The 20,895-nt window shown below is 35.4% G+C and overlaps 1 protein-coding gene across 1 annotated transcript; it reads right to left on the reverse strand.

The window, feature by feature from the left end:
* Positions 1 to 58: 58 nt before the first annotated feature.
* itpk1a (inositol-tetrakisphosphate 1-kinase a) lies at positions 59 to 17,520 on the reverse strand. The gene is made up of 11 exons (XM_019121972.2): positions 17,192 to 17,520; positions 16,938 to 17,034; positions 14,514 to 14,538; positions 10,554 to 10,679; positions 10,123 to 10,240; positions 6,446 to 6,544; positions 6,262 to 6,302; positions 5,138 to 5,303; positions 3,249 to 3,316; positions 2,767 to 2,929; positions 59 to 1,435 (listed from the first exon to the last, which is right to left on the reverse strand). The coding sequence occupies exons 2-11, from the start codon at positions 17,030 to 17,032 to the stop codon at positions 1,134 to 1,136; spliced, it is 1,203 nt and encodes a 400-aa protein (XP_018977517.2). The 5' UTR covers positions 17,033 to 17,034; positions 17,192 to 17,520; the 3' UTR covers positions 59 to 1,133.
* Between the last annotated feature and the right edge of the window lie 3,375 nt (positions 17,521 to 20,895).

Consider the following 20,895-nt stretch of genomic DNA (forward strand, 5'->3'; position numbering starts at 1 on the left):
TACCTCAAAGTGACCCAAAACTGATCTCAATACAGCAGACAAACAATCAGTCAATGAATTCTCAGTGATAAAGTTTGATTTTATTGTCCTTTTCATTCTTTTGTTATTTTAGAGTCTCAAAAGAAAAAAATTACCATATTTACAAACTATACATCATGTACAAGTATAACGTGATGGGGATAAAACAGACTAACAAATTTATACATTGTAAAAATAGCAAATTTAATACATTTGTCAATCATATTTCTGGGAAAGTTAACCCAAAAATGCAAATTCTGTCATCATTTACTCTCCCTCATGTCATTCCAAACCTGTATGAATTTAGTTTGTCTGTGAAGGAAAAAAAGGTTTTTTTTTTTTTTTTTGTTTTTTTTTTTTTTTTGTCAATACAATGAAAGTGCTAAGTGAAAGGTTTAGTGTTGTTTTAACCCCAGTGACTTTCATTGTGTCAACAAAATCAGTTGGAACATTTTTCAAAATATCTTTGTTTGTGTTCTAACGAAGAAAGAAAATCATGATGACTGAATTACATTTTTTGGGTTAATTTTCTATTTGCAATCAATGCATAACCCCTATACAATCTAATAGCACCTGCCAGTATGGGAGGTTTTTACGTGCCCTTCAGATATGAAATGATTCAGCCTTAAATAAATCTTACTCTTCAGTCTTTTTTAAAAAAGCAAGCAGAGCTGCTGTTGCCTTGTTTTAATTGATTAATTACCAGCAGCTTGCTTCAGACAGCACTAAATCTCTCTTATTTGGCCAGAATTTATGATACATGCAAAAAGAGAAGCCTTAGTGCCAGCTGGACACTTCTTTAAATTATGACACCAATTGTCCTTTCAAGTATTTCATTAATATATTAACATCATTAAAATGTGTAGTTTCTCCACAAAGCCCTTTTTCTGCAAATTAAGTTCAGTGCAAAATTCATAAAAAATCTAATCATATACATCTCCAAGATCAGGTTGACCATTCCAAACATGAAATTAAATAAATGAGAAGACACATTCAATCATTTCCTACACAATTCACATTTGGCACAAAGGAATCTTCTATACACCTACCCTTTGGTGAGGGTTCATTGGGTTTGTGAACAGTTAGGAAATATTCTACAGCGTTGGCTCGTGGCATCACTGCGAGGATGTCTCCGCTGCTAAACTCGACCTGCCATGCTGGTGAAAGTTTGGAGCCATGCAAGCACCACCGCAGCTCAGTCCCTGATGGGGACCCTTCTTTATCCCCTCGCTGTCCATCAACCAGCTGCTTTCATTTCCCAGCATGCCACAGTGCATCCCGCAGGCCACAGATGGGCTCTGAGCTATCCCGTTCAGTCTCAGATGACCACTCGCTGCTCCATTAGACACCTGACCTTGCAGGACGCTGGTGATGTGACTCAACAGGTCATCGAAAAACTTTGGGACTCCTTCGTAACCTGGGTAAAAAATGAAGGGGGTTTTAGATAACGGTAGTTAATGGGTTTCTTGTGACGGTGCTGAAAGCATTGTAAGCGCTCTAAGAGGCAGATTAATAAAAGGCAGATATCATCTGCTGTCTTACTCCTGTGGTATCATGGGACTCTTTGGATATACCACTGAGAGATATGAAAGGGCCGTTCCCTGCTAGATACACAAGATCACCATGGCAACAAGCGGAGAGAAGGCCAGGTGGCTTTTGAACATACTGTAAGCTGACAAACACAGCTGTGCCTGCAGATACTACTAGAGACTTTAAATCAGGAGCTTCGAATGTACTTTTCTCTATCCTTCCACAATAATATATAAACTACCAGTCAAAAGTTTTTGAACAGTAAGATTTTTAATGTTTTTTAAAGAAGTCTCTTCTGCTCACCAAGCTTGCATTTATTTGAGCCAAAATACAGCAAAAACAGTAAAATAACTGTTCTCTATTTGAATATATTTTAATGTTATTTATTCCTGTGATTTCAAAGCTGATTTTTTCAGCATCATTACGTCACATGATCCTTCAGAAATCATTTTGATATTCCGATTTGCTGCTCAAAAAACATTTATTATTATGTTGAAAACAGCTGAGTAGAATTTTTTAAGGTTTCTTTGATGAATAGAAAGTTCAGAAGAACAGCATTTATCTGAAAAAAAAACATTATGTAACATTATAAATGTCTTTAGCATCACTTCTGATCAATTTAAAGCAATCCTTGCTAAATAAAAGTATTAATTTCTGTAATTGGATTACACATAAATAAGAAATAATGTGAATTTGTGCATTTTAATGTTTTAAAAGCCTTCCAAAGACATAGCGATAGGCTGCACGGTTAAATAACACACGGAGTGATAATTCAAATAAAACATAAAGTGTTGATGCATCAGCAGCTGATGTAATGTTGAAACAATTCTTAAACCTGAATCAGTTACTAAACAGCTATATATATATATATATATATATATATATATACAAAGCATGGCAAGAATAGTGTGTTAAAACCCAAAGTGACTGACCGTCAAAGATTTTCTCCAACATCTTAAAAGCAAATAGTAATTCAAAAGTTGTATGAAGTTGTGTAAATAGAGGTAAACTCCTTATTAAAGAAATATGACCTATTTTAGCATTACAAAGCACTAAAAGGCCTCTTTATTATTCGGCACTGACACCATGTGGTCTGTTTGCATGACTGCAGTTCTGGTTTTGAAAGTGGGAATAGAGGTCAGTGCATAAAGATAACATATATTACCCAGTCATTGTTGGACTGGATTCAGTCGTTGGACTGTGAGGACCTGCACGTACCTGGGAAAGCGTTGATGTCGATGACGGCGTGCTGGCCGGTCTGGTTGTTGATGATGATGTCGATCCCAAACAGAGAAATGCCAAGGGCCTGTCGTAACCTTCTGGAAATTTTCTGAATGACATCTTTGTTGGGTTCCCCGTACTGGCCCTCCATGTTGTCCCTCTAGAGGAAACCAGAAAAGGGTTGAACATGTATGGTTATTATTCATTGTGAATTCCAAAAGTACTTCAAATATGCTTTTTTAGTTATGTATTAGCTATGTATTTAGTTATGTATTAGCATTCATTTAGATGTTTTGATTTTTTTTTTTAGATTCAAAATAAAAAATGTCTAAAATGAATGGATTTTGCTGATTGTTTCCAGGTCTTTAAACCACTTAAAATGTTTACAGAATATTACAGTTGAAGAAAAGTGTAGTTTTTCTTGACTTGAAGGGGTTAAAGCATTGCTTGAGTTATAAATGTGAGGCATGTTGACTTACGCAGGTCAGGTCAGAAGAGGACTCTGGTTTGGACACATGATGACTGTTGAAGGATATTGCTCTCCTGTCTAGAAGATAAACAACACAACTTCAGTTGTGTAAGAAATATTTACACTACTTTTCCAAAGGTTGGGGATAGCAAGTTTTTTTAAAGGAATTAATACTTTTATTCAGCAAATACACATTACATTTATCAAAATGTTAAGCAGCACAACTGTTTTCAAGATTGATAATAGTAGGAAATGTTTCTTGAGCACCATATCAGCATATTAGATTGATTTTCTGATGGATCATGTGACACTGAATACTAGAATAATGGCTGCTGACAATTTACCTTTGCCATCCCAGAAATATATTACGTTAAAATATATTAAAACAAAAAACTGCTATTTTAAATTGTAATAAGATTTCACAGTATCAGTGTTTTTCCTGTATTTTTTTATTTTTAAATTTAAAGTTTAAACCCAGCTAAAAAAAAACTGTTGAACAGTGTTGTATACACAGTAAATATTTCAATTGTTTTTGTCCCTTTCAGCAACATTTATTCAGCAAAGAAAAAATCCCAATAGCCTTCACTGTCTCATTGTAAAGTTTATGCAACAAAAATGACAAAATCTTGGCAAAAGAATATTTGATTGGCCATCGGTGCATAATTCCCCAAACCACATTGCCATCTGAGACCAAAATCTTTGAGCTGCTTATTTAATACATACCATGTCAAAGACAAAATAAACCACTTCTCTGTAAGAGAAGAAAGGGTCTAAACATCAGCAACATATGCTGACAGAATGGTCTAGACAGGCCGAGTGCCCTCGCCATCACACAGAGTTGCTCACGAGTGCCATTAATGTCAATCTCACTTTGTTTCTGATAAAGCTTTCAAACATAAGGTAACCTTATAAAAAGTTCCAGACTAAGTGGGTTTGTTAGGATATGCTTGTGTGGATGGTTAAAACTAGTTGAAAGAGACCGGATGTCTAAATTTCTGGACCTGGCACCCTATAAAGTGTTTTTACGGGCTTTAATGCTGCCTGGTGAACTTGTGTCCCAAGTGTGACACACACAGAGTGCAATTTACAGATTTGTCTTTATATCTATGTGCTCAAACCTTGATTTAATACAAAGTAATATGTGACCCTGGACCACAAAAGCAGTCTTAAGTAGCACAGGTATATTTGTAGCAATAGCCAACAATACATTGTATGGGTCAAAAATAAGACTTTTCTTTTATGCCAAAAATCATTAGGATATTAAGTAAAGCTCATAATCCATGAAGATACTTTGTAAATTCCCTACGGCAAATTTATGAACAAGTTTTGATTAAGCATTGCTAAGACCTTCATTTGGACAACTTTAAAGGCAATTTTAAAGGTATTTTGATTTTTTTTCACCCTCAGATTCTAGATTTTCCTTTTGATTGTATCTTGGCCAAATATTGTTTTATCCTAACAAACCATGCATCAATGAAAAGCTTATTTCTTCTGCTTTCAGATTATATTTTTTAAATTTTAAATCACCCTTATGACGAGTTTTGTTATCTAGGGTCACATATATCAAAAAACTATACACAATCATTCAAAAATTTGTTCAAAAGTCTCTTACGCTCACCAAGGCTGTGTTTATTTGATACAATGAAAAGAGTAATATTTGTGAAATAATATATTTAAAAAAATTATTTATTCCTTTGAAGGCAAAACTTGATTACCCCAGTCTTTTGTGTGACATGATCCTTCAGAAATCATTTTAATAAGCTTGATTTGCTTATAATTTGCTTATCTATAAAGAGTTTGATTTATGATTCAATTATAGAGCAAAATATTTCTAAACAAATTACATTCATTAAATACTTTGCACCATCCATTATAGGGATGTTGTGTGACTAAACTGACCTGTGGGTCCAGATGGGAAATTTCGAATGGAGGGCCGCTGAACCACATTGTAGGCCTCTCCTACAACAAACACCTTATAGAGCACTGCATTATGGTTGATGAAGCTCTGGATGACACATGGAGGCTTGATGTCCTTCAGATCTTCCTCACTGAAGATGATGGCCATCTATTGAGCAGGAACCAAATCAACATCTTAATACATTCCAGAGCAGGTAGGTTATAAATTACCATGATAAAATACACCAGCTCCTGATGTTATCTTGAAATGTAAAGGAGCAAACAAGAAAGGTCAAATATAATGTATGTACTGTACTCTCACGACACTAAGACTGCCACACCAAAACCCCCTCAATCCATGTATGTTTCTTGTTTTTCCTTTAGCTAAGTAAACCCATGTGCTCACAGTCATAAAACACATGACCATCAACCTGTTTGCACAAACACAATTGTTCAGCAGTAAGTAGTGACACATTAATCTAGTACGCCCCTCACTGTCAACACTGTAAAACAGAGTTACTAGTGTCTTCAAGCAGTATTCTGAAGGAATGTGAGTGATTAGAGACTTTGCTGTACATTAGTCACTGAGAATCAAAGATATGGTCACCATAGCAACAGAGGCTGCACCCCTGTTAATCATTCACGAGGACAGCAGGGTTATGTGTGATTCAGAGCAGTGAGAGATTCAGGTTTACTCTCTCTTTATAGTGGCATATGTGTCAAAATACTTTATGATTTTTGTGTTTTTTATTTTTAGCTTTTTTTTAGTATCACACGTTCAAGGCAACTGAAATGAATCACTGAAGTGGCCACAATGTTGTTGAAATATCACCGAAATTATAATGTGTGTTTTTTATTAGTACTACTATTAATAATGATAATAATTAGACCTCTCAGTTCTCTAGCTTTACGAGAATAGAAATCCTGCATGAAAATTTGTGATACAAAAAGCCCAGAATTAATTATTTTAATGAGACACCACTCAGTGTTAAAAATGATTAACTAACATCATGCAGCACCTCTTATGTAATGGATCTGAATAGCACTGTACTCTACTGTACTTATCTACTGCTTATTATGTAAGATATGAAAAATAGTGCAGGTTACAGTAGAGTAAAGACTCTTACCTCATGGGAGTTGATGCCATGAGCTACTTGGGTTTTGCAGACTGCAATCAAACAAAAATAGTGTGAAAATGTGTCGCTCAAGTACACAAGGAAATATTTAATAAGCAGCTTTTTTGAAGTCTTTAAGTCTATGTATGTAAATGGTCCTGAAGATTACTGCTTATTTTAAATGTCTTAAACTTACTAAAGGGGAACGTGATTCCATGTTTCTGAAGCTGCTCCAGAGTCTCAGTGCCACATTCACTCTTGAGGACAATGAATGGAGGTGAGCAGATTCTGTCATCTACAGAAAACACACATGAGCACATGCTACGGTTTTGTCTAGATCTATGAAATTATTTAATAATATATTATTTCAATATACATTTCATATATATAATGACTTGAATATACTTATTTTGTGTTGGGAATGTTTTTGATTTCTGGTTAAAAATGTAGTTTAATAATGTAACTGCACTGATATTATATAATGAAGAAAAAAATACAAATTAAAAGGTTGAAATTCTTGAAAAAAATTTTTTTATTATTATTTGTTTAAAAAAATACACACTTCACTGCTTAATATTTGAAAAACCTCTTCAGATCAGATAATTTGACAAAGCAAGGTTGGTTTTGGTTATAAAATGTCCCATGGAGCGATCTTCTAAAAACTAGATTCTGATTCTGAGACTTGTGATTCTCTAAAAAAGTCTAAATATTTAACATTTTCTAAAATATTTAGGAATTAATGCTTGATGATATTTGACTGAATGGAAAATAAATATTTGTCAACAGTTGTCAATGTTTTCTTGTTCATCTTGTTTAGATGTTTAGCAACCAGCTTTAATCTTTTTCATAATAATAATAATAATAATAATAATAATAATATTTCCGTAGTAACATTTCTTTCTTTCTTTTAGCTACACACACAAATGAAAATGTAACCAGACAGCAACATCTTGACAAGATGAACCAGCACACCCTGAGCATAACTCTTCATAGACACCAAGTTTGGATGGGGGTCTTAATGATGTGTAGCCTGCACACATTTTAAGTGATGACCACACTTTATACAGAATAATATTACTACTGGATCCATGGAAACATTTAAAACTAAACCGCTGAGGTATCTGTGATTTTTCAGCTTGCTTTTGATCTGAAAACATCAATTAAATCTTATAAACAGCTTCTATTCCAAGATTGAAAGTGCAGGCTATTTATAGCCGCTCAAAAACAATCTTTTTCTATGTTAGACAGCTCAACACAGCTCAGCGTATTAAAGCATCGCATTTTACATTAGACAAGGAACATGAATCCATTTGATCAAACAAGCAGTAACCTTTAAAGCAGCTACAAATGCTGAATACCGCAATGTGATGTGTAACAGTGATGTATGAAATAAACTAAAGTGTGCATTTTGTGGGATATGGGTTGATTATGATTCATTATGAAACCATAGGATGAGCAATCAGTTTACACAACCAAGTCAAATGACTCAAGATTAAATTAACAAAAAATAGCCCTGAACTTTACTGCAAATCCCATGAGTAAGAACATAAATGTAAGTCACATAATACAGTCCTTGCTTTACATTCAAACACTTGGCCCATGACAGCTTGTTGTCATCAGTTCACATGGACTTGATATAATTGGTCGATTAGCTCATGGAAAAATGTGTCTCATTTAACAAAATCAGTCATTGATGGCACTTGCTGATAGAGCCAAACATGCATGCATTGGGCAAGTGAGTTATTTTAAAAAGGATCTTGTGTAATACAGAGGGTATATGAGCTGTGTTATCTTTCTTTCCCAGAATCCATTGCAGTGTTTTTTCATAAGCTAATAGCCATAGAGGCAGTTGCCTTGGTGAGCAGACCCAAGAAAACAGTCACTCCCTTTGTATCCTAAACAGAGTCGTCTCTTTCTTAGAGACTGGGGAAGCACCAAGGCACATGGTTAACTTCACACTAACCCTCAGCTGCCACTCCTGTACCCACACGTCCCTCTGGAGAACATTGACGTTCTGATATGATTTTGATTGGACAACATTGGTTTCTCTGTGAACAATTTGGAAAGCATGCTAATTTTTGCATTTAAAGATCCTTTATAATATGGCCTTCATATACCAAAGAGGGGCAAAAAGCCACACTGTCACACTGACCACACAAGATGCTCTTTGGATAATTCTCAAAAACCTCATCAGGCTGTACTCAAACTTGTGGAGTTTATACAGCTTGAATGTGTCTGTCATTAAAGCAAAACAGGGACAAACCAAATAAGATATTATATAATTCAAATTATTTTTTATTTAAGTAACTGCTTTACTCAAGCTTGTATCCTGACATAAAAATGGTAATAAAATGGTAGTTTGTACTAAATTATAAAATAATGCAAATTGAAACAGTCCCAGACTTTAAAGGGATACTTCACCCAAAAATGTACAGCAAAAATTCTGTCATCAATTACTCACCCTCATGTTGTTCCAAACCCATAAGACCTTCGTTTATCTTTGTAACACAAATTAAGATATTTTTGATGAAATCCGAGAGCTTTTTGACCCTGCATAGACAGCAATGCAACTGACACTTTCAAGGCTTAGAAAGGTAGTAGACATTGTTAAAATAGTCTATGTGAAATCAGTGGTTCAACTGTAATGTTATGAAGCTATAAAATTACATCTTGTGCACAGAGAAAACAAAAACAATGACTTTATTCAACAGTTTCAGTCTTAGATGCACATACAGGAGAGTAGCATGATGCATGCATGTGATGTCGGCATTCATCGTGCTACTCTCCTGAATGTACATCAAAGACTGACACGGACGGGAAGAAATTGTTGAATAAAGTCATTGTTTTTATTTTCTTTGCACAAAAAGTGTTCTAATAGCTTCATAAAATCAAAGTTTAACCACTGATGTCACATAGACTATTTTAACAATGTCCTTACTACCTTTCTGGGCCTTGAACATGTCAGTTGTATTACTGTCTATGCAGGGTCAGAAAGCTCTCAGATTTCAACAAAAATATCTCAATTTGTGTTACAAAGATGAACGAAGGTCTTACGGTTTTGGAACGATATGAGGGTGAGTAATTAATTTTATTTTTGTGTGAACTAACCCTTTATTCAGCAAGGAAGCAATGTAGCGCAGTTTCACCAAAATGTAGCTTTTTTAGAAATAAATTCGATTTTAAAATTAATAAAATAGAAAACGGTTATTTTAAATTGTAATTATATTTCACAGTATTGTTCTTGCTGTATTTTAAGCATAAAAGACTTTCAAAAACATTAAAAACTCTTACCAACCTCAAACTTTTGAAGGATAGTGTATGTGTAGATACTTATGTGTGGAAATGTTTAGGGCGAATATTTTGAATAAGAGTGCAGATTTAGATGGAATTCCTTAGGCACTACGCCATTCACACAGTTGGTGATTCTGTTGGCTTGTAGTGATCCTACGGGCCTCCTGTTATTTCTGTGGCCAGTGAATGCAGTGTGCAAGCAGAACAAAGAATGAACGACTCAGCAGCTTTAGGACATAAGCCCTCCATAAGCCTCACACTTCCCCTTTGGAAAGGCAAAACCTGCCCTCCTCGTGTTAGTTCACCCCTGAAGAACAAAGGAGGTTCTAAAGGCCTGGTTTACAGAACCATCTGCAACATTTAGAATTAGTGGAAATGCTGTAAATGGTCTGATCTACATTACAGCTTAGCATGTCTGACACAAAAAGCAACCAACCACATTGGTTGCGTGCCATTTAGGGGTGAGCTTATCTGAAATATATAGCTGGGTTTCCCATTATCAATAACTGTATTTAACACAGCTGTATTTTGTGTGATTAAATCACACACATGTATAACTGTATATTAGTTCTGTAGACAGACCTTGCATGGATTCTTCAAGTTTATGGATTAGCTTGTATGACTTGCAGCGGTCCAGCAGGGTACGAATGGCTGGAAGAGGGTCAAGAATCACCGTTTCAGGATGAGCACCTATGTAGTCCTAGAAAAAGTTCAAAACATACAATTCATGATGAATTGAAATGAAAGATCAAAATGAAAGAACAACGTCAGCAGTTAAAAAAAAGATATAAAACAATTATATATAATAAAATGGTACATATATAAAATGCTACAATATTATTTAAAAAAATCTTTCTAATAATATATTATTTTTATTATTATTAAAATATTATTATTAATATGTTAATTTAACAAAATATTAAAAATATATACTATTCTTTTTTTTTTAATTAAAATACAAGGAGAAAAGAGCTGATAAATGTAGGGCCACTTGAGCTGATTTATCTATTTACCTGAACACTCTGAACAAGTAGCAGAGACTCTGTGACATTTTGGTCAGCATCAACAATGTGGTCAGTCAGCTTGTGGATGATGACATCAAATGGACCCTGCTTCTCAATTGGCTGGCTCAGATCCAGCTAGACCGGGAGAACAAGGTAAAGAGCTCAGTAAACATCCATGAGACATTTTTTAACAATACCCCTCGGGGAGAATTCTAATGTCAATATATGAATAGGCAGAGGATGTCTTTTTCTCAAAAATGCACCTGTGTGTATTATTTGTCAGACATGATCTATTATAATGACAAAAAATAAACAGCATGCCTACATTTTGAAATTCCAGTTTTGCCACAAGTTCTGTTTGCTCAAGGGGGATATTTGAAGAACAGATGTTTATGACAGGATGTTAATTGATAGGTGTGATCTGTGCATTCACTCAGACCTTGTACTGCTCAACTCTGAAAACAAACTATTTTGTATGTCCTAAAGCTCAGATCTGGAGCAAATAGAGATAAAAAAAAACCCCTGCATAATTACAGTATTTTTCCATATATATAGTGGTAATAGAAAAGAAGCAGTCGACTATTTTGTGTATGACAGCACAATGTGTTCTGTCCTGCCAAAATGTCTGCTTGAGGTACACAGAACATGTGGTCCCTTTGGGTTTAACCTTTGGGGATGAGAGCATATTTCTTTTGGATCAGACCACAAAGGTTCTTGGCAAACATCAGAGGCATTTGAACATGGCCTGGGCAGTTAATAGGGGATAGGGGCATCCCTAAGTGCACTTTTATTTGAAACGCTTAGACCCAGTCCAGACTCTCTCTTTTAAAATAGCACCAAATAAAGAACTTGGACAGCGTGGCCTACCAGAGGTAATCCTAAGGGGCTTATTATCTTATTCCCTAAATGGCTCTGTTTCAGCTTACAATGTTTGGAAATATTCTCATTGCCAGCACAGATGTGTGACAAACAATTTGCGAAAACAGACATAAAGAATGAAGATGACACACAGATTCCACCTCATGACACTTTAGAGAAAAGAGCCCTCCACTTCCTTTTTGTAGAGGATATTCAGCTGATACACACATCATCTGATAAAAGCATGAGACAGCCATCCTTTACATCACATTAATGTTGCTGTAGCATTTTAGTCATTTAAAGTAGCTTTTTAAATAACAATCAGAGCTTCACTGCTTCCTGGATATAATAAGGCCTTATTTGCTTTGCTAGATTATTGTTCTTCCATCTAGCGCACTTTTTCCTGAAAAAAAGAACTTAATCTCTAACTTGCTGCTAAAAAGACTGAACAGTGAGGGACATGACATCATTACACAAAGTTAAATGCAAACCAAGGAAGTAATGGCAAACAAATGTCCTTCTAGTCCTTCTTTAAATTACATTTTAAAAATATTTTAAAATAGAAAACATAAAATTTTTACAATATTAGTGTTTTTACTGTAATTTTGATAAAATGAGCTTAATGGACTTCAAAAAAGACTTTGATTCACAATTGTTAAAACAACTTAACGACCTCAAACATTTGATAAAAAAATGAAAATTTATAAGGATAAATTAAACCAAAAGCTTATACGGATACGTGTTCACTCCCATGACCCTTGGGTTATTATACTTTTGAAATGAGCATTGGTAAGTACTTGAGAAAGTGTAAATATCTTATCTCTATGGTGGTGACATGCTGAAATTGCAGTTTTTAAATTATATGTAAATGTACTATGAACTAATAAAATAATTTAATAATTAAAGTAGGACAGGCTGAGAAGGGAAGGCAGAGTATGATGACCAACAAAAACTTTTTAACAGTATGTACCCACAGAAAATACACTCAGGTAAATATTCAAAGACTTCATTAAAAAAAAAAAAAGTGATTAGATTAAGCCTTTTCCCCTTGATTGCTTCTAGTAACTTAATGATTAAATAGTCTCATTATCTAAAACAAATGAATGACACTCCCCCTGTCTAAAGTGATCAGCCCATGGACTGACTGCTAGATAGTTAAGTACTTTAGAGACCATATAAAATCTATGACTGGGTGCAGCTGGGTAGAGGTGTAAACAGATCAAAGTCCATCCTTTACTCTCTTCAGTTTCCACGCCCTACATGCTGTGGATATCAAAGAGGTGTACATCTTGGGAGTGGAAAAAAGCCCTCAGTGTTTCACTCATCCAGACAGCTTCACTGATAAATGTCTGACTCACAATAAACGCCCAGAATGAGGGAACAAGGACCTTGGTTTAGTCTACCAGCCTTCACATGCATGTCCCAAAACAAAACAAGGTGACTCTGTTCCGCCATCACTCATGTACTTTCCACGGTAAAACATTGAAGAACAATGTTTGTCCATAAGCATATACATTTATTGATTTATTTATTTTTTAACTAAAGATATGCTTTGAGTCCCAAGGCTACAAGCAAATCCACACCTCATTTCCACTGCAAGCTGCTTGGTTTGTTATAGGCAGCCCTTTATGTATCTCAGGGCCACCTCAATTCCTCTTTAACTTAACACAATATTAACATGCTTGACAAGGGCATGTCCTGCTGGAATGCGCAAATACTGTCTTCATATGTCCACTGATAACATTGCAACAAAAAGTAATTTTCCCCAAAATAAAGGATTTCTCCAAGTCACTCATACCACTAGTGATTTTTTTCTATTTTCAAAGTTAATAAAAAAATATATATATTATATTGTTTTAAAAAATATTATTTTATCAAAAAATATATATATATTAAATTAAAAATTAACATATTTTCAATATTTGTTCAAAATTATGTCTTTTTTCTATATTTCAAAATCCTGAAGGTTTAAATAGATTTTTTTAAAATAGAAAAAAAACACCCCCACACAAAATAATAATAAAAATGTCTTAAACATCTCACAGTACATTCTAATCTTTGTGAGTCATGTGATCAACGATTTATCAGTGCCAAGGTGAAACAAAGGGAAGGTGCCACAAGTGCAACAGAATCATTCAATAACTCGCCATCCTTGAGCAAACATAGCATGATGGTGATGGCCTAACTTGAAAAAAAGTAATGCAAGAACAGTCCATGCTCTGTTCATCAACTCTAAAATGGGGCATCAACTGTTTTTGTAGAAATAAGACATCTGTAGAAGACAAAAATACAACTCTTGGCCCTGACAAAGCCAGGTGTTCCTTACTAGCACAAAATGCACACATTGTAGGTGAATCTATTTCCAGTGCCATCATTATCAGTGAGGACAGGTTGGGTTTACTTGAGTGAAGCCAAGGATGCTAGATTAAGCAGGGACAAATGGAAGACTTAAACACCTATGTTTACCATGCTGTCCCATTGCACTAATGTCCTCAGCACAACCTTGTAGAGTTACTTGATAAGACAATGCCTCAGCTTAGACTATAAATGCAGCTCATATCAGCTTGATATGAAGAAGGCTAATCAGTGCAATTTCCATGCAATATTGTAGAAGCAAACTTATGTTTTGTTATGTTAGGCTATATTAGGCCTGGCTGAAAACAGTTTTGAAGCAAAAAAAGTATATAAACTGTTTTTACTGGCATTGATTCAATGGAAAAGAAAAAAAAGCCACAAGAATGTTCATGCAATAACAGTATGAACATTATTAATATGGCATAACAGTAAGCAACACCAGCCAATTAAACAATGCATTTATTATCATGCAATACAAACCTCAAAATGCACAATTCCAACTGCATGCAAAAGTGATTAACTGTGTAGTAATGCATTAATAGTATGTAATACTCTGATGGTGATATTTTGAATTTAAGTGTCCCCAGGCATACTAGCTGCATTTTCATTTAATGAAAGGCATGTTTGTAATGTTTCGAGCAGATGCTGACAAGTATATTGCGATGATATTGTGGAAGCAGCCTCACATTAATGAACAGGTTTTGTGTCATGGAAAAGCCATAAAAAAGAAAGAAAAACGCCATAAGGGTATCTTACCTGGATCATCTCTATGCCTTGTTTCCTGGAAAACAAAAAAGTGGAAAAACAAACTATGAATATTTTATATTGATTCCATGTGACATGCAACTAAAGTACTGTTGACTCAAATAATGATCAACATTGACTTGAACTTGAAATAATGAGAACTTTACAATGAGACAAATTATTAGGAAGACAGAAATTCAAATAGAACTGGTGATAAAAAGGGGGCTTTGTCACCTACAGCAATCCCTGTTTATCTTTAGACTGCTGTCTCTCACATAAATAGGACAGAATTCTCCTAATTCCCTCTCGCAAACACAGGCACAAAAAAGCAACAAACACATGTGCTTAAAATCAAGTATCATCCCTCCCCATTTTCAAACAACACATTTGTGACCCTGTCTGTGAAGTCCTTAAGTCTCAAAATCTAATTATGAGACAACAAGCATCAAAGTTTGATTTCAACCATTAATTTCACTATGATTTCAATCCTTGACATGGCCTTACCCAGTCAATATTAAAGATATAAAGGTTATATTTTCACAGAATGTTCTACATCTTTCTGAAGGATGATTTCATGTAGAAAACATAATATGTAAATCTCAAAAAAAAAGGACTTTAGCTGGGTTTTCACAGGCAGGGTCACATTTATGCGATTGATAAAGCAAAACAAAACACTCTTTAAATGATAACGCAGTTCATATAATGAACAGTGTGTCTGATAAGTTCTTGTGCTATGAGAATGTCTGTATTTGGGCAACTTTAAGTCTTTAAAAGTCCTTGAAAAAAAACAACAAGCTCACATCTTTTTAAACAGCTGACGATCCTGTTGTGATTTAATGAATGTAGCACTGTTTGGCAGTTTATCAGCAGTGCTGCACCTCAGAACTAGGTTAAAATATCTTAGCCTTTCATCAAATGTCCCAAGACAAATATGCCCGACAGCAGAATAACAAATCACTGAGCTTTTTGAACAAGCTTAGGTAAAATCCCTTTGAAAACCGGTTATCTTTAGACTGGAACATACTTGTGACAGAAGCCAGAAGACAGAAGACACGTTACATTAACTCAGAAATGTCATGTAGCCCACGCACTTTACGTCATCCGCATAGATACATATCTAAGGCATGTTCAGTGCCTCCCTGTGCAAACACAACATTTATAGCTTTATAGCCATATTGATTACAATACAATGTAAACTTAAATAACGTAAGTAACACAATTTGGCTTTGAATCAGTTAAGTAACAGGCACAGTCTTCCTGCAAACTCTTAGGAATGCATGGAGTCTGAAGAGATATGCCAGCAATGTTACTCCTAATTTTGTGAAATCGAAGACTGCCTGCCTGCCTGGTGCTTATCCAGGTAACCGGTGAACTTTGTCCAGGCCTTTGTCTTTTTTATGGTGAAAAATTCTGCAGATTATTTTATGGCCATCTAATTATGAGAATCCCAGGACAGTGTTACAAGTTACATAGTTTTATAAGAAATCTTGGACAGTTCAGAAAGGACTCCCTCGAATAGCAAAAGCTTAGATAATTGACAGGAAGACTGACTATGCTGATGAAAGATATCCATGGTTTCATGACTGAAGCTTCATATGATGGATGCAAGAGTGTATTGCATAAGAGTAGTGGTTTATGTGGGTGGTGGGCACAGGAAGAGAGTTAGTTTCACATTTTTTAGACAAGACTGTATGGAGAACACAAACTGCAGAGATGACGGTGAGAAATAGTGAAGAAATATATATATTTTTTTACATTTACTGGATACAATAAAGTAAGTGAAACTGTGTCGACGAGAGGACAACAAGACGACATGACTAGTTGTGATGAATCATGTTTCCTTTATCCTATAAGCCCCACTTGTTTTAAATCTCTACAACTCATCTGAATTACACATTCATGCTTTGACACATCAGCACCCCTCAAAAATAAATATACTGTTTTCCTAATATTAAATGGCAAGTAGTTTTAACATTAATTCCTTAAAATGAACTAGTATATATTTTACATTAATAGCATTTTTTTTAATTAGTATTTGGCAATCCAAACAGTGACTCTTTTTCATTGCCACTAGTAACTGTTTATTACACAGACACTAGTACCTTTTTCTTTGCTACTAGTCATAACTATTACAATGCAACACTCCAATTGTGTCAAATAACAATGATTCCATTTTTATAAGTACTTTTTGTCTGTATGTGAAGAAGATGACAATTACAATAGAAAATATACTATATAAGCTATATCCCAAACATAAAATACAATCCTAATATTAAAATAACACTTTTAACAACTATTAACTATTCTTATTGACATTTAAATATGACAAGTAAAAAAAAAAATACTAAAAGGTACTAGTAACAAATATTAAATAACTTGCTATAGCAAAAGTATAGGATCGGCTCTTGTCTAGCGCTGAGATGCGCTTTTACGCACCTGCACATATCCACGAAGGTCTGGAAACTGAGTTTTTTAATCTTCTTTTCGCTGAGCCAGTATCCAACTCTCTTTCCTTTCACGAACGTCTGCATCTCTGGAGAGAGATTGCTATGTCAGTCCAATTGCAGAGAATATTAATTAAGAAATCGACCAGCAATTTAGTTTAAGTAGCCTATTTTAAACTTAACACAAGAAGAATAGCTGTGTGGTTAAAGTCAAAAGATACAGAAGATTTCATGAATGAAACTTACCTGACAGAATCAATGTGTTGAATAAATGCGTTCTGATCAGTTCCGAGTCTCTCTCCTTTACGTCTCGTAAAGTTCGAGTTACAGGTTTAGACTGTCGTCAATAGTCCATCCAGGATTGCTAGTGTAAACCAGAATGCGTGTCCCTCTAAATAGTTGTTCAACTTTATGACAACTTCGTCACATTATTTATATGACAGCAACACATATCGACATAACAAACACAGCATGACACATCACTGTGAAACCGGCGTGTGTGTCCCTTGTCTAGCGTCAGTCTTTATCCAAGTGGTCTGTCTATTACTTGGTAATGCTGTCGATTAACTATGTAATGATGATTGGCCATTTGGACAGCAACGAAACTTGTTTGCCCTGGCACACCCTCTTTCAGAGGCGGGCTTAACGTTAGTTCACTTCACTTCACTGCTAAAACTTGCGTGGTGTTTGCGAGGATTCGTGGATTCGTTCATTCATTGCTATTTCGTCGTACCAAAGTTCAAATCTTTCACAATAAGGAATAATAGGGAAATAAAAAAGAGGTGCAGTGGCTTGTTGGAGAGGTAGAGACGTAGAGTGTAGATTTTAACCGAGGTCAAGCAAAGTAGACAAACTTTTCGTCAAGGTTAGCTATTTCAATCATATAAAATATTTTCAAATAAAACACTTAAGTTTTTATTATAATTATTATTATTATTATTATTATTATTATTATTATTATTATTATTACACAGGCTATTTGTAATATTTAAATATGTGATTTAGAGGAAAAATAATGACAGTACCCTACTGGCAAAGCTTGTTGCTTGATACCAAAAACGTGTAAAAAAAAAAAAAAAAGCCTAAATGTTGGCCACTTTACTCTAAAAAAGTACGGTAATTAATTATCTTTAAAAGTGTAATTATTAGATCACTCTAGGTTACTACTGTAAATACTCTCCCTTAAAAGTAGGCCTGCATTACTTACCAGGGTTGGAAAAATTTAATTCATTAGGCTACTTACTAATTAATTTCTCCTTTCAAAAGTAATATTATTACTTTACTTAGGCTACTACTTTCTGGCAACAGTAATATGTTACACTATTACTTTTCCTTCATGCCCCACGGAAGTTGTAGGCCTAATTGTTTAATACCCCCTCAAAAAAATAAAAGAAATAAATACAATTCTGAAATGTTACTAACAATATATGTCTGCCTCTTCATTTGACCAAAATCCACATTGGAGCACAGTCAGAAGTTATTACAAACACTGATTGATAGTGACTTTTAAGTGTTGTATTAACCTCATTAATTGTCATGTGTATTGTTTTTATTATTATATTCACAATGTATTTAATCAAATGAAATAGTATAAGTTTGTAAGAAAATGTTTCATTTTCTAAAAAGATTTTTAAATATAGTAATACAATTTATATCCGGATCAGAGGGATGCGGGCAGGCAAGCCAGAGTAAAGTATAATGCCACAACTTCCATAATGCCACAACTAACACATTGGTGTTCAGATCATCTTTTCTTCTCACAAAATCAATGTAATGGCAATATTTCCATCCGTCAAATTTAAGCTTTTCCATATTCCAAGCTTGCCTGCTGCTCTGGTGACATCATGTGTTCATGAGTCATAAAAATTATGAAAATAAATCTAGGAATTATTGGATTGTTGGACTTCAAATCAGTAGGCATTGAGGCATCAGAACTAAGTAACTAGCTGTTTTATGGATGGTAACTATTATTACTGAAATTTTATTAGTAATTAGTTACACTACTAGTTACTGCACAAAGTAATATTACTGTATAACTGTAACTATAACTAGTTATTGTCCAACACTGCTTATTACTAATTACTTTCTAAATACTATATCAACCTCAGTCAGTTGAACAAACTATACAAGGAAGGATAGCATGAAACGGCTCTTTTAATTCTTTCAAAATATTATAAATATTATAGAAAATAAATTATATAAAATTGCATAAATTATAACAAATATAACCCCTGAAGTATAGTAAAAAAAAATTCCCTTAAGGAAAACAGCTTATAAATCACAAAATTGTATATATTTTATAAAATGTAAAAATGCTGAATGTTTTCTGTGAAGTTTAGGGGTAGGGTATGGGGACTGAATGAGTATCGTCCCATAACACTTGACCCGCTCCAGTTTGCATACCGTCCAAACCGTTCCATGGACGATGCCATTTCCTTCACCCTCCACCTGGCTCTTACCCACTTAGAAAACAAAGACTCTTATGTTAGAATACTGTTCATCGACTTCAGCTCAGCATTCAACACAATAATCCCACAACAGCTCATCAACAAACTAAAGCTGCTGGGTCTAAACACCTCCCTCTGTAATTGGATCCTGGACTTTCTAACCGGAAGACCTCAGTCAGTCCGTGTTGGCCACAACACCTCCAGCACTACCACACTGAGCACAGGTGCCCCACAAGGCTGTGTGCACAGCCCGCTACTCTTCACGCTGCTGACCTACGACTGCACTGCCAAGTTCAGATCTAACCACATCATCACGTTTGCTGATGACACTACTGTGGTGGGTCTCATCAGCAACAATGATGAAACACCCTACAAAAGGAAGTGACACAGCTGGTTGAATGGTGTGGCGCAAACAACCTGTCCTTCAATGTGAGTAAGACAAAGGAGGTCGTGATGGACTTCAGTAGAAACTCTGCTGATCACCCCCCACTGACCATAAACTACTCGACTGTGGAGAGAGTCAGCAGCACTAAATTCCTGGGGGTGCACATAACCTAAGAAGACCTCACCTGGACCACTAACACTACATCACGCTCCAAGAAGACGCAACAGTTGCTCTACTTCCTGCGCCGAGTTAAAAGGGCAAGTCTCCCTCCACCCATCCTCACCACATTCTACAGGGGAACCATTGAGAGTGTGTGTGTGGTTCTACAGGGGAACCACTGAGAGTGTGCTGACCAGCTGCATCACTGTCTGGTACGGGAACCGCAGTGCTGCTGACCGCAAGACCCTACAGCAGACAATAAACACAGCTGCAAAGATCACTGGTGCCCCTCTCCCCTCCATTCTTGATATTTTCCTTGCACGATGCTCCAGTAAAGCTACCAGTATTGTGAAGGACCCGACCCATCCCTCTCACAGTCTCTTCCAGCTCTTGCCCTCAGGAAGACGGTACCGGAGCATCAGAGCCCACTCTGCAAGTGTGCTCAACAGCCTTTTTGGGGGCTGTGAGAGCCCTTAATTCCAATCACCTCACCCCCCTCTGAAACCGCATCCACAACCCTAGCTCCTGAAACCAGGATCCTCTCTCCCCCACATCCCACCACATCTCAAGAACATTGTGCAATTCTGAGTGAGTGGACTGGACAAACCACCTGGAGAAACATAGTCTTTTCTCTCTATATGCACCAGACACTTTCTTATAAACATTGCATGTTACAAAAACTTAATAAGATAACACAAATGTTTACTTGTGAATGCACCACAAATCATATTGCACTACTTGCTTCTTAACCTTAAATACCTCTTTTGCACAATATCATGTACAGTTATTATGTAAAGTACTTGTATAGTCTGTCTTAGGTTTTGTGTATGTATAGTCAACTATTTATATGTCTAGTTAGATTACAACTTCTGAAAGATAGCAATGTAGGTCTAAAAATAGTTTTTATGTCTAGTGTTGTATGTTTATATTTATGTTTATTTATGTAGCACCGTGGTCCT

Source organism: Cyprinus carpio, chromosome B20 (genome assembly GCF_018340385.1).
Source record: "Cyprinus carpio isolate SPL01 chromosome B20, ASM1834038v1, whole genome shotgun sequence".
NCBI lineage: Eukaryota > Metazoa > Chordata > Actinopteri > Cypriniformes > Cyprinidae > Cyprinus > Cyprinus carpio.